This window comes from Peromyscus maniculatus, chromosome 1 (genome assembly GCF_049852395.1).
Source record: "Peromyscus maniculatus bairdii isolate BWxNUB_F1_BW_parent chromosome 1, HU_Pman_BW_mat_3.1, whole genome shotgun sequence".
NCBI classification, from domain to species: Eukaryota; Metazoa; Chordata; class Mammalia; order Rodentia; family Cricetidae; genus Peromyscus; species Peromyscus maniculatus.
The window spans coordinates 152,005,193-152,018,790 of record NC_134852.1 but is presented as its reverse complement, the minus strand read 5'-3'; the positions used below and the strand labels follow the sequence as shown (position 1 = coordinate 152,018,790).

Genomic DNA, 13,598 nt, shown 5'->3' with positions numbered 1-13,598 from the left:
TTGGCTCAGCTGGTAGAACAGTCACCAACATAAACAAAGCCTTGAATTTGATCCTCAGCACCTCATAAATCATATACGGTGGCTCACACTAGTAATCTCAGCCCCCGGAAGATGGAGGATGAAGGGGTAGAAGTTCAGGTTATCCTTAGCTACATAGAAAGTCAACACCAGCCTGGGCTACATCAGACCAGACCTCAAGAGGAAAAAAGAAGAAGGTGGGTGCCAGCTGTAGCCACCCTCGCCCCAGGCTAAGACCTATTGGTTCCCTAGGAGTCCAGGCCCACTTAGCACCCCTTTCTGATGCCACCCCTATTATCTGCAGTCCCTCCATTAGGTACCAATACAAGACATCCATGAACAAAAAGGATTAAAGGGCCCCAGCCAGAGAAGTATGGCAGTGAGCTCTCCACCATTTCAGAACATAGTTCCACCCAACCCAGGCAGGACCTACCTCAGGTAGTCACTTCTCTGCCAAGGCCGGAGGCCAGGGCCCATATCCAGAGGGAGGGACTGATCACAACCAAATCCCAGGCTAAGAGCCAAAGCCAAAGCAATCGGTGGAGTCTAGGCACTCTGCTAGGTAGAATCTGGGGAACAGTCACTGAAGAGGCTGTGGAGGTCACATACACCCTCTGGCTATGGACATAGCACAAGATTTGCTGGCTTCATTGTTACTTTCATCAGAATTGACTCCAGCAGCTGAGGATAAATTCTACAAAAGCCAAAGAAGCAGGAGTTGGCTAGAGTAGGGGACCAGAGGCCAGGAGTTAGACAGGACCTTGAACATTCTGTAGAGGTAGTGTGGGAATAGCACAGCGTGGCTCCAGGGAGGGGTACCAGCCGCAGGATCCTAGGGCGAGGGTTGAAGGCCCCTGGAGAAGGTTGACCAGGAATACTTTATCTCCTATGTACTCCCAAGGCAACCAGGAGCCCAGGGCATCTGAGGGTTGGGGATAGGTGGGGGCACCACTGACACTTGGGGGCGGAGGGAGAGGAGGGCATAGCCTCTTATGGGACAGCTAATGAAGCTCAGGCCCCATTGAGTCACAGAGTCTAAGTCTGACTGCCACCTACTACACACAGGACATGGCAGGCATGGCTCTCGCTCCAAGGCTTGAAGTCCCACATGTATCCAGGGTCATCAGTTCTCGCCCTCTCCCCAACAGCAGGTGCCTATGAGCCAGCCCTGAAGCTCACCGACCACCAAGGTACAGAGAGCCCACCTTTAACCTTCAAGAAACATCAGGCCCACAGCCCCATACTTTATACCCAGTCTTTGGGAACTCAGATACAGCCTCCACCCAGAGTCCATGCTGGTTGATCAGTCCTGGCTCACCCTCCTAGAGCCTGGCTCACCCTCCTAGAGCCTGGCTCAGCCACAGGGGAGAATTCCTACTAATGGTGTGGACATCTTTCACAAACTCTCCCTAAATTTAGCCTTTTCATCTGATGGTGTATGGCTGTCAAGCCAAAGGGGTTGAGAAAACACCAGCTCTTCCCCCAGAGACTGTCACACCTATCGCAGATGGGCCCAGAAGTCAGGGACAGGTGGTCTGGATGAGCTCCTGTACCTCTATGAAAGAAACAAAGCCAACCCAGGGTTTGGTCCTTCTTGCCTGTGGTGGGAGGGAGGACCCAAATATAATGAAGGATGCTGGAAGCACCTGCCAGGGACAAAAGCCCTCAACCCCACACAGAGGCCTGCTTTTAGTTGTACATGATCCTGGGACACCTCTCTCTAGACCAATGGTTCTTAATTTGTGGGTCATGACCTCTTCGGGGGTTGAATGGCCCTTTCAAGGGGTCACCTAAGACCATCAGGAAACACAGATATCTACAATACAACTCATAACAGTATCAAAATTGCAGTTATGAAGTAGCAATGAAAATAATTTTCTGGTTGGGGGTCACCACAACATGAAGGACTGTATTAAAGGGTCTCAGCACTAGGAAGCCTCTAGACACTGGGCTCTGTGACCAGAGCTGGCTTAGGCAACACTTCATAGCCAAGCCTAGGCCCTGGGAGGCCACTGTCCAGGGCTGCGCCACACTGATGGATGTGGAGGGCAAGGGTCTGAGCTGGACGTGAGAATGGACAATCACACACTTGTCCAGCTGCAGGTTCCGCTTTCCTGGCCCGCCAGTGGGATCTGGGGCTTATCGCTGTGATTGCCGAGGGAACAATGGCACACACACACTTACCTTCCTGTCAGAGCTATCTCAGCCGTCAGAGCTGTTTGCTCAGTGCATTCGCTCTCCCAAGTCAAAGGACAAAAACACTATTGAGCCGTGATTTCCTGCCAATCAAGTGTGTTGCAGAAGGTGGGCCCCGAGGCCCTCCTGTGGCCCCTCCTCACCAGGATGGAGCCATTGACCCGGGAAAGGGCAATGCCACTCCCTAGAGCTACCTTCTTGCCACAGGTGCATGCAGCCCAAAACAGCCCAGAAGATCCTGGAAGGCACAGCTCTCAGCCACTCATGCATGGTCATATGCACACACCCCTGCAGATTGTTAGACAAGCACAACCAGCCAGCCAAGCAGACACAGGGCTCCTAACGACAGTGAGTCATAAGCACCTTCTACGTGACTCCCCTGTGTCCGGGTCTACCGAGTCCCTCCTCACCTGCCCAAACCCAGCTGCGAGGCTGCAGCCAGAGCTACACAAGCTCCATTGGTGTCACTTTGAGTGAAAATGTCACTCTATCCCTCAGTTCTCACCTGAGTGGGTGCTGTGGAGTGTTAATAAACCACTAAGAGGGCTGGAGAAAAGGCTCTGTGGTCAAGACCACAGCTCAACACTGCCTATAACTTTAACTCCAGCTCCAATTCCAACTCCTCTAGCTTCTGCTGGCACATACCTACACACAAATACCACATACACATAAATCAGAATATGGAAACTAAAAAGGAGAGAAAACACTAAGAGAACCTGGAGAAACAGCTCAGCCATTAAGGGCAGTTGCTGCCATTACTGGACTGATAGCTCAGTGGTTAAGAGCACTGGTTGCTCTTCCTCATGGCAGCCCACAACCATATCTAACTCCAGTCCCAGAAAAGCTGACTCTGTCTTCTGGCTTCTGCAGGTACCAGTCACACATACGGTGCCAGACATACATACAGGCAAAACACTCATACACATAAAAAGAAAACAAATAAACCTTTTTTAAAGAAAGGAACACCTGTTATTTTTACCCATAATTCAGGTTTAGTTTCCAGTACCCACATAGCAGCCCGTAACTGCCTGCAACACACTCAGGTTCCAACCTCCTTCTGGCCCCTGCAGGGACCTCCATTCACATGATGAACACATACACACTACGGCACTCAAACTCATGCACACACATAACACACACACTACACAAGACAAGTAAATCTATTACATAGAAAGATGGGAGGAGGAAGGAAAGGAGGGAGGGAGGGAGGGAGGGAGGGAGGGAGGGAGGGAGGGAGGGAGGGAGGAAGGAGGGAGGGAGGGAAGAAGGGAGGGAGGAAGGGAGGGAGGGGAGGGAGGGAAGGAGAGAGGGAGGGAAGGAAGGAGGGAAGGAAGGAGGGAGGGAGGGAGGGAAGGAAGGAGGGAAGGAAGGAGGGAGGGAGGGAGGGAGGGAGGGAGGGAGGGAGGGAGGGAGGGAGGGAGGGAGGGAGGGAGGGAAGGAAGAGAAAGAGCAGTAATAGACCACCCAGAAGCACACACAGCATTAGATGACCACTCCACTCGCTGAGGCTGAACTCAGAGTTTCTGTAAAGATCATGTTCTTTCTATGATTCAGTGGGGGTTTGTCTTTTGGGGGGGTGCTAATGTCAAACCTAGGGCCTCAAATACGCTAGGCACACACTGTATCACAGCGCCACACCCAAAGTCCAAAACATCCTGTTAAAGTTGAGGTTTATTTACAGAAAACAAACAGTCCTGCTTTGTCACAGGAGCTGCTGGATTTGCTGACCCAAGTGAGAACAGAATCTGAGAGCTCCCAGTGTAGAGATGAGGGACCAGAGGAGACAACCTGGGTCCAGGCTATGGGGCTTGGCTTAGCTTGGCTATGAGATACAGGCTCTTTATGGGGACCCAGACTCTGGCAGGGCTAGAGCTAATACCAAACCTGCAATGGACACAGCTAGGCGCTGGTCCTGAGTTCCTTCAGGGGTGCAAGTGGCACCACCCAGCACTCGCTGGAGTGACCAAAACCACCCTAGGAGATCCCTGTGTCTCACCCCAGGTTCCCAGTGGGACTGAACAGACTCAATGGTTTGTTGGATCCCACCTCATATCCTGGCTGTGAGACAGTCTCAAGGAAGACCCTACCCTTTCCTCACCCCAATCTTATCCATGATTCTTGTCCTCAGCCTGACCTTTGTCCTAACCCTAGCATTAGCCCCTTAAGGGGTTGGCATGCACCCCACCTTTGGCCCCCACTTCTCATATTCCCAGGAGCCCATCTTCCAAGTGGGTTTGGCCAGCTGTCTAAGGGTACCCACAGCTCACTCAACCCATGGAAATAATGCAAAGGTAACTTCACCCACGGGGCAAGAGCCCAGAGCATAGCAAACAGTGCCAGGGAACCCCCAGTATAGGCAGCAGGACCCCTCCCCAGGTGGTCTTTCTCATGGAGGGAAAACTCACAATAAATAGAGTAGACTCAGCAAATAAATGTCTCTGGTGGGGTACCAGGACCCAGGGTGGAAGCTGGATTACCTGGCAGGATCAGGCCCAGCCTCTCTGATATCCCCCTAGGCCAGCCCCATCCCAGTCACCCAGGTGTGTGACTGGTGGTGTCCACAGTGATATGGCAGTTAGGACGGGCTGTTGACAGGCTCCACCATGGCCTCCAGGACAGCCAGATGCAGGAGGTGCTTACGGGCCCCCAGAGTACGTGTGTCAGGCCCCCCACTGGGAGTAGAAAGATAATGGGGCCACAGCCACTGCAGAATTTTCCAAAGAAGTCTTGAGTCCTGATAAAGCAGAAGCCCATATCCTGTTTGGCCACCACTGTGCCCGGCAGGCGGTGGCGATCACAGGCCTGGAGTACAAGGGGTGCAAGTGGGTGCGGCAGGGGAAGGGCACGCCACCCCTACATAAGCTTCGGAGCGCTAGACACTCGAGTGGCAGGGGGCAGCGGCAGGACTGCCTACGCGCCCAGCAGTAGAAGACCAGGGCTGGTGGCCGCCTCTGCTACAGGAGTGCCACCATGCTCAGGGGTCAGCAGCTGCTGCTGTTGCTGTTCTTCAAGGGACCATTAATCAATGCTGGTGAGTGGGCATCTGCCAGGCTACGCCCAGGGGGCCGAGTACCCAGTGCCCTCCACAGGTCCCTGTGCATGGGAAAGTCCTCGGGTCGTCTTGCCTCATTGACTCTGCCTCAGACGGGCCGGCCATGCGGACACTGAAGAATAGGAGGCAGAATGGACCCAGCAAACTACTCAAACCCGTTTACCTCCTGTGAGCTGGGTATGGGGGCCAGGAAAGGAACAAGCTCATCCATCTGAAATGGGGGGGGGGGCTCCCTCTTGCAGAGTCTCAACAGAACAGAATGGTTAGCAACAGGGCAGGCCTGGCACTCTTCCCCTCCCCCATTGGCTCTGGCCCTGGGAGGTCTTTGAGGAGCCTGAGGTATTTAGCGGCAGGGGCGTGTGTCACCCTAACAGAGTTGCTCCTTTGGTGCTGAAGCCAATGTCCCTAGGCCGAGCCCAGGCTCCACTACTCCTGACCTCATTCACTAACAGGTCTCAACTTCCCTTCTGTGTATATGGGGAGACATCTTGTGCCACCTCAGCCCACAGCTCTGTATGCCAATCACCAGCTGGCAGGCACCTCCCCTAGGGGATAGGTCATATAGAGCCCACCCTCAAAATAGACCCAGCCTGGGGGTAAAGGTGCTAGGTGGGTCTCAGACTTGAAATAATGTGATGCCCCTCCCACCAGGCTGCTCTGCTCCTCTCCAGCAACAGCCTTCCCACTAAATAGGGCCAGATGTCCACACCAAAGGTGGCTCTGAACACCAAAAGGAATGCTTATAGTTCTTACTGGGTCACCTGGGACCCTGTCTTGCCTCTTACCCAGCATTCCTGGCAGGAAGAGGAGGTGGGGGGAATAACAGGAACCAGGTCCATGGGCCCACAGCCAGGAATAGGGGAATAAGCCACAGGAGGGCCTGATGGGAGACTCCGGAGAGCTGCCGTGTTGGGAGGCTGAAGGGATGGGGCTGCTCAGACAGCAGTCTTTGAATATCACCTCTGTGCAGCCTAGAGGGAGGGCAGGGGTGGGAGAGTATGAAGTCAGACAGGCCAGATGGGACTTGAGGCTGCAGAAGCTGGGGAGGGGGCACCCAAGGCAGTGGGATTAGCCCAGGACAGGTGAGGCCACCAAACAAGCTGAAGGAAGTCCCTATGAACAAGAGTCCCCGTGGGCCATGGCTGAGGAATCCGTTAAAAGAAGGTGCAGATGGTCCCAGTAGAAGTGGCAGTCTCCTGAACACCTTCAAAAGGGCCTCCAGTTAGAGGTCAGCTCAAAGAAAAACAGGGCAGCCAGTGAGGGAGAGGGCATCTTGCCCAAAGCTCATGAGATGATGTGAGAGCTATCTGGCTGTGACATCTGTCACCCACTAATGGTGAAGTTGATTCTTGGCTGATCTGGCTGGCTAAGCAAGCATCCCCTTCCTCCCTCACTGTTCCATGTGAGACCCTCCTGAAGCTATGCTTGGTTCAGGAGGGTGCCTGTCCTCAATACAGGAGGACTGCTCTTTGATGAAGAGTATGCACATGAGCAGCTGTGGTCCCCAGCTAGAAACAACCACCCCAAACATTTCAGGAGAGCTTGGGTGGAGAACTGCATCCCAAAGGATGCACTATGTGGTCCAGCTGGTCAGCAGGGTGGAAAGTGTGTCAGGTAAGGCACTGGCAGAGCGGTCAGGACATTGCAGCCCATGGGAGCCCCAGAGAAACCCTCCCTTACACAGCCATCTGCGGCTGCCTGGCCCTGCCTGGCGGTCACCGTGACAATGATTACCACAATCCAAGGGCCCACTATGGCTGTTTTGGAGGCTGCCAAGGAGGAAAAGGGGAAGAAAAACAAGTGCAGGGCTCCAGATTGGGGAGTAGGCAGCTTCTGGGTAGTTTACCGAATAGACCCACAGGGAGACAGGACAGTCAGATCAGGGACACAACTGGGTGTGGCCTGGCAGAGGAGACAGCCAAAATCTGTCTCAGCCCTCTGTCCTCTCCTAGGTTGCCACCTGTCAGCACACCCCAGGCCCTCCCTCTTGTATCCTTACCAAGAGTTTCATGGAGATGAGCTCTGTGCAGAGCAGTCCCCTCAAAGCCTATGCCTGCATTTAGATTCTCTGTCTGCTGAGCTCTGCAGTCTGGCTCAACTGAGCAGTGAATGGGGAGTGATCCTGGCAGACAGGCATCGATGCCTATCCCGACACGGCACTTGTTCCCCAGGGATGTCCTGCTAGCTCTATTCCACTCCCTGCTGGCCTCCACAGGACAGGGTGTCCCTCCAGCATGCCCCGGAGTAGAAAGCGCCCTAGGCCCTGTTCCAATGTTCCTTACTTCCTTAGAGAGGCTGCCCTCCCAATTCCAGAATGCACAGTAGCAGCTGTCTACACTTCCTTGCTTCATGTGCTCACCACTCCAGGTCACTTCTGCAGCATGTGTGTGCTGTATGAACGGGTGCCACCTTCCCGGGACCTTGTGGGAACAAGTCCTGTGTTGTGGACCTGCAGTACCTGGCATGGTGACGGGCACCAAGCAGGAGCTTCCTGCAGCCAGGCTAAGCCAAAGATGGAATATATGAATGAATGAACAAACCAGGAAGTAATGGGAGCAGGAGGATGTTACAGCTGGGGAAAAACGAGCTGAGATGCCGGGGCTTAGACTGGAATCCACCCTTTGTCCTCCCTTAGAGCCTGCTACCTACTCAGTTAAGCATACTGCAGACAAGCTTGTGCTGTTCCAGAGCATGGCACTGCTACAAATGATGGGCAAACGGGGGCTGTGTGCTTGGGCAGCCTCGGGTAGAAGTGGACAAACCCACCAGGGATGACAGCGGGGTGGAACAAGTTGAGATAACAGTCACAACACTAACCATGGGTCCTGCCCATGCAGGTCTGGACACCACCTCCTTTGCCAGCCTAGGTCCCTGGAAGCAGGACTCTCCACAGACGACAGGTGAGAGCCAACAGCAGTCACATCACTGGCCAGAGTACCTGAGGCCCAATGGCCCCGAGGGCAAAAAGGAGGGGGCCACACCTCAACACACACACACACACACACACACACACACACACACACACACACACACACGCTTGCTTGACACACCCATGTATAGTATGCAGGCCTTAGGGGTACTGTGGTTTGAGGTTTCCACAAGAAGTATCCAGCCATGAAAGTCACAGCTCAGGCTCCAGCCAAGAGTTCTCATTCAAGGCACAGTGACCTCCGTGCCTGGCCCTGGGGGATACTGAGTCATAGCTTCCTGCCTTACAGGTGCCTGGACTGGAGATGCCACAGATTCCAACACTGAGGATAACCTGCCATCCTGTAAGGCCTAGACAGAAGGCAGAGCCTGGGCCAGAGCTGGGTGGGCATATGGGATTGCAGCTATGGTGGCCTCTGCAGGGTCCCTGCTTCTGGGCCAGGCTATCCCAGACATGCCCTGCCTGGTCATTGGACACAGGAGTGTATCATTTTCTTTGCAGCCCCAGAAAAAGGCTGGTGCTCCACCTGGGGAGCTGGCCACTTTTCCACCTTTGACCACCACGAGTACGATTTCAAAGGGATGTGCAACTACGTCTTTACGGCTACCTGTAGGGATGCCTCGCCCACCTTTAGCATTCAGTTGCGGAGAGACAGGGATGGGAACATATCCCGGATCATCATAGAACTTGGGGCTTCTGTGGTCACTGTGAACAAGGCAATCATCTCTGTCAGGGACATCGGGTAAGCTATGGGGCAGGGTAACCAGGGTCAGGGGCAGAAGGGACAGTTGCTGACTTGTCTTACCCACAGGGTTGTTAGCCTGCCCTACACCAGCAATGGCCTCCAGATCACACCATACGGCCAGAGCGTGCAGCTGGTGGCCAAGCAGCTGGAGCTGGAGTTAGTTGTCATTTGGGGTCCAGATGCCCATCTTATGGTGAGAGCCATGCGCTGACAAACAGCGTTCAGGAAGGGCCCTTCTCAGAGTGAGTCCCAGGAGCCCAGACTGGCTGGACAGCACTGACTGCTGGCCAGCAACCCAAGAGGACCCGAGTTTAGATAGCAGCTCAGTTTTCCCATTTGAAAAGGAGGAGGATCCAGCCAGGAAAGGAACCCCACACCCCACAAAGAGAAGGGTGGGGAGGTGGGGACACCTGGAACCTTGAAGCAGGAGTCCAAGGGCTCTCCAGCCTGGGTAGGGTACCCCTATGCATTCCCACAGGGACCAACAGTGCCACCCTGCAGGTCCTGGTAGAGAAGAAGTACATGGGCAAGCTGTGTGGACTGTGTGGGAACTTCGATGGGAAGACAGACAATGAATTTCTGAGCGAGGATGGTAAGCTAGGTTGGGGTTGGGCGGTCAAGCCCCAGGTCCCTCTGTAGTCTGTCCCCACATGCTGACCTCTGTCCTATGCCCCCAGGCAAACTTCTGGAACCTCACAAGTATGCCACACTCCAGAAGCTAGATGACCCCAATGAGATCTGTGCCCATGAGGCCATCCCCAGCCCTACCACCCTGGAGACCAGATACGTACGTGAGGTGGCCCAGAACCCAAGGCCAGAATGTGGCTGACACAGGGGGGGCTATGTAAGGGTCTCTGGGGCCAATGCTACCCCCACTTCTAGCCTCCCAAGCCCTGGTATGTATGATACGAAATGTGGCCTCACCCATATGACTTTGCGCGGCTCTCTATTTAGGCCCATATCTGCAACCAGCTACTGACCCTGGTGTCCCCTGGGTGCGACGTGCCCAAGGAGCCACTGGTGCTGAGCTGCCAGGCAGACATGGCCGAGTGTGCCCAGCCAGGCCGGCAGAATTGCAGCTGTGCCACACTGTCTGAGTACTCCCGTCGATGTAACATGGCCGGCCAGCCTGTGCGCAACTGGAGGACCCCCGGACTCTGCCGTGAGTCCTAGGCAGGGTGAAAGGGATAGTAGCTTCGGGTAGGGAAGGGGCCAAGCAGAAATTAAGTAGGAGCTCAGGAAGGCAGGCAGGATCTTCTTACCAGACTCTATGCCTGCTGCCTGCAGCCGTGAGCCAGTGCCCGGCCAACCAGGTGTACCAGGAGTGTGGTGAGGTCTGCGTCAAGACTTGCTCCAACCCACAGCACAGCTGCTCCAGCTTCTGCACCTTCGGCTGCTTCTGCCCCCATGGTGAGGACATAGACCAGTACCCACTTTCCCCACAACTCACTCGCACTGACCTAGCTTGGCCTAGACATTCTTTATCTGAGTCCCAAGTCCAGGCCTTATCTACCCACCCCAAAACTTTCAGTCAACCCAGGGCTCCATGTAGAGTGAGCAGTGGGGAAGAGGGATCTAAGAGTACTAAGGAGAGGTGGGCTTTGAGCCATCCAAGGCAACTGCCAAGGCTGGCAGGGATGAGGGAAGGAAGAGCGCAGCCTGGGACTGACCGAACAGCCAGCTGGGGAGGAGTCTCCACAGTGATAGGCTGCCTAAGGACCAGCCATCCAACCTGAGCCCATGCCCTTAGGTACACTACTTGACGATATATCCAAAAACCAGTCCTGTGTGCCAGTCAGCCAATGCCCCTGTATGCTCAACGGTGTGGTCTATGGCCCTGGGGAGATCACAAGGACAGCCTGCCAAACCTGGTAAGTATAGAGAACAAGTTCTGCTGGCATGGGACCTGAGAATGGGTACCATTTGCCTTGGGCCTCACAACCCACTGGGGATCACCCCAACGCCCACCTGCAGCCAGTGCACCATGGGCCGCTGGACGTGCACGAAGCAGCCTTGTCCTGGCCACTGCTCCCTAGAAGGTGGCTCCTTTGTCACCACCTTCGATGCCAGACCCTACCGCTTCCACGGCACCTGCACCTACACTCTTCTCCAGGTAGGAGGAGCCTAGGGCTGGGGGAAGGGAAGTCTGTCCACTCACCTCCCCACTCATTCCCACTCACTCACCTCCCCAGAGCCCACTGCTTCCCAACGAAGGCACCCTCATGGCTGTGTATGACAAGTCAGGTTACTCACACTCAGAGACCTCCCTAGTGTCTATCATCTACCTGTCCAAGAAGGTAAGGCTATCTGCCCTGAATCAAGCACACGCTGTGGACAATCGCTGCAGACCCAGCAACTGGTTCCTGCTTCTCTTACTCCCTGCTCATACTCCTCTGTCCCTCCAGGACAAAATCGTCATCTCAGAGGATGAAGTGGTCACCAACAATGGGGACACCAAGTTGCTGCCATACAAGACACGTGAGTCCTTCTGGGGTTGACACTGAGAATTGTGTGTTGCTGTGCCTTTGTGGCTTGGCAGCAGGGACAGCCTGCTGAGCCCTGAATTCTTGCAGACAACATCACCATCTTCAGGCAGACGTCTACCCACCTCCAGATGGTTACCACCTTTGGACTGGAACTTGTGGTCCAGCTGCAGCCCGTCTTCCAGGCATACATCACAGTCGGGCCCCAGTTCAAAGGCCAGACCAGAGGTGAGCCACTGTCCTGCTGGTCACTCCCAGAGTCAGCCTGGCTGTCTCCTCTGCTGCAGCTAGATGCAGAGGGGACCCAGGGGTACCTTATACTGGCTCTCTACATCCAGGGAACCCATAGCCCCAGCCTCATGAGTAAAGTTAATGATTAATCAGAGGGGCAGAGCTGGAGAGAAGAGAGCTTTAGGGTATACGGAGGAACTGGATGGGCGGGCCAGGACTCACTCAGTTGCTCTCACATCCCGGCCCCTTCAGGGCTCTGTGGCAATTTCAATGGCGACACAACGGATGATTTCACAACCAGCATGGGCATTGATGAAGGCACTGCCTCACTCTTCGTGGACTCCTGGCGCGCAGGGAACTGTCCAGCTGCCCTAGAGCGTGAGACGGACCCCTGCTCCATGAGCCAGCTCAACAGTGAGTCCCCTACACCCCACCCTCAGCCACCTAAGCCTGTCGGGATGGGGAGGGAACAGGACACCCACAACTGCACCTATTGTCCCCAGAGGTGTGCGCAGAGACCCACTGCTCCATGCTGCTGAGGAAGGGCAGTGTGTTTGAGAAGTGCCACACTGTGGTGAACCCCCAGCCCTTCTACAAGGTGGGTCCGATGGTATTTAGGAGGGGATGAGGGGAAGTGGTAGCAGATGCAGTCCTAGACACCTGGGTCCTGCCCTCCCTGCAGAGGTGTGTGTACCAGGCCTGCAACTACGAGGAGACCTTCCCTCACATCTGTTCTGCACTGGGGGCCTACGCCCATGCCTGCTCCGCCCGAGGCATCCTGCTCTTGGGCTGGAGGAGCAGCGTGGACAACTGCAGTGAGTGCTGGCTGTGGTGAGGGGCTGTGGAAGAGTCAGAAGGGGCAGGGCTGTGGACATAGGAGGAATGGGAGCCTGAAACCCAACAGAGCCCCTGGGGTCATTGTGAGGAATTCCAGGGCCTTAACTAACGCTGCTCAGCCATTTCTCTGTCTGCTAGTCATCACACCCCCAAGCCCCAGACCCTTTCCCCACACAGCTTTCTGTCCTGAGAACCTGACCCCTAATTCCCCCACAGCCGTGCCTTGCACTGGCAACCGCACATTCAGCTACGACAGCAAGGCCTGTGACCGAACCTGCCTGTCTCTGTCGGATCGTGAGACGGAGTGTCATGCAAGTGCTGTGCCGGTGGATGGCTGCAACTGTCCTGAGGGCACCTACCTGAACCACAAGGCAGAATGTGTGCACAAGGCCCAGTGCCCCTGTCTGCTGGACAGCTACAAGTTCGTCCAGGCTGATCAGTCAACCATGATCAACGGGGTCATATGGTATGGAGGGCAGGGCTGGGCAATGCCTGGTGAGGGAGGGGCCCTGCACACCTGGGAGCTCATGTGCCCTTGCCCCTCTCTTACAGCTACTGCATCAATGGCCGCCTGAGCTGCCCACGGCAGGCTGAGATGTTTTTGGGTAAGTGTATACCAGGAGCTAGCCAGGAGACCCTGTCCGGAAGGCCCCTACACCACCTGGCATCCCTCAGTCCACCTGACCTGTCTTCCTCCTCCCTGTAGCATCCTGCCCAGAACCCAAGACCTTGCAGTCCTGCAGCCAGTCGTCAGAAGACAAGTTCGGGGCTGCATGTGCCCCCACGTGCCAGATGCTGGCCACAGGCATTGACTGTGTAAGCAGTGTGAGGAGGGTTTCCACACATCTACGGGAGCCCAGTGCAGGGCAGGGACATGCTGCATCCGCAATGTCCCTCTGGCCATGTCTCTGTCTCAATAGCTAGTGCTGGTATTGAGTCAGGAGCTGACTGGCAGCTGGGTAGCTGGAGCACAGGGTACTTGTCTACACAATTCTGTGAGGACATGGACTGGCTCCCAGCTTGGGAACTATGGCCACCTGTCCCTGTGCATGTGGCAGCCCATTCTGATACACACACACACACACACACACACACACACACACACAC

The 13,598-nt window shown here is 55.2% G+C and overlaps 1 protein-coding gene across 1 annotated transcript in view; it reads left to right on the top strand.

Moving 5' to 3' along the window:
- Positions 1-5,184: 5,184 nt before the first annotated feature.
- Muc6 (mucin 6, oligomeric mucus/gel-forming) overlaps positions 5,185-13,598 on the top strand; it is a 28,695-nt gene continuing 20,281 nt past the window's right edge. Inside the window, exons 1-19 of the mRNA XM_076563938.1 lie at positions 5,185-5,245; positions 8,485-8,538; positions 8,697-8,937; positions 9,007-9,133; positions 9,442-9,532; positions 9,618-9,727; positions 9,895-10,102; positions 10,228-10,350; positions 10,691-10,811; positions 10,915-11,053; positions 11,133-11,237; positions 11,346-11,418; positions 11,514-11,651; positions 11,907-12,068; positions 12,158-12,252; positions 12,337-12,469; positions 12,708-12,957; positions 13,044-13,096; positions 13,198-13,307. Of these exons, the coding sequence (XP_076420053.1) occupies positions 5,185-5,245; positions 8,485-8,538; positions 8,697-8,937; positions 9,007-9,133; positions 9,442-9,532; positions 9,618-9,727; positions 9,895-10,102; positions 10,228-10,350; positions 10,691-10,811; positions 10,915-11,053; positions 11,133-11,237; positions 11,346-11,418; positions 11,514-11,651; positions 11,907-12,068; positions 12,158-12,252; positions 12,337-12,469; positions 12,708-12,957; positions 13,044-13,096; positions 13,198-13,307 (2,394 nt within the window). The remainder of the gene's footprint in view (positions 5,246-8,484; positions 8,539-8,696; positions 8,938-9,006; positions 9,134-9,441; positions 9,533-9,617; positions 9,728-9,894; positions 10,103-10,227; positions 10,351-10,690; positions 10,812-10,914; positions 11,054-11,132; positions 11,238-11,345; positions 11,419-11,513; positions 11,652-11,906; positions 12,069-12,157; positions 12,253-12,336; positions 12,470-12,707; positions 12,958-13,043; positions 13,097-13,197; positions 13,308-13,598) is intronic.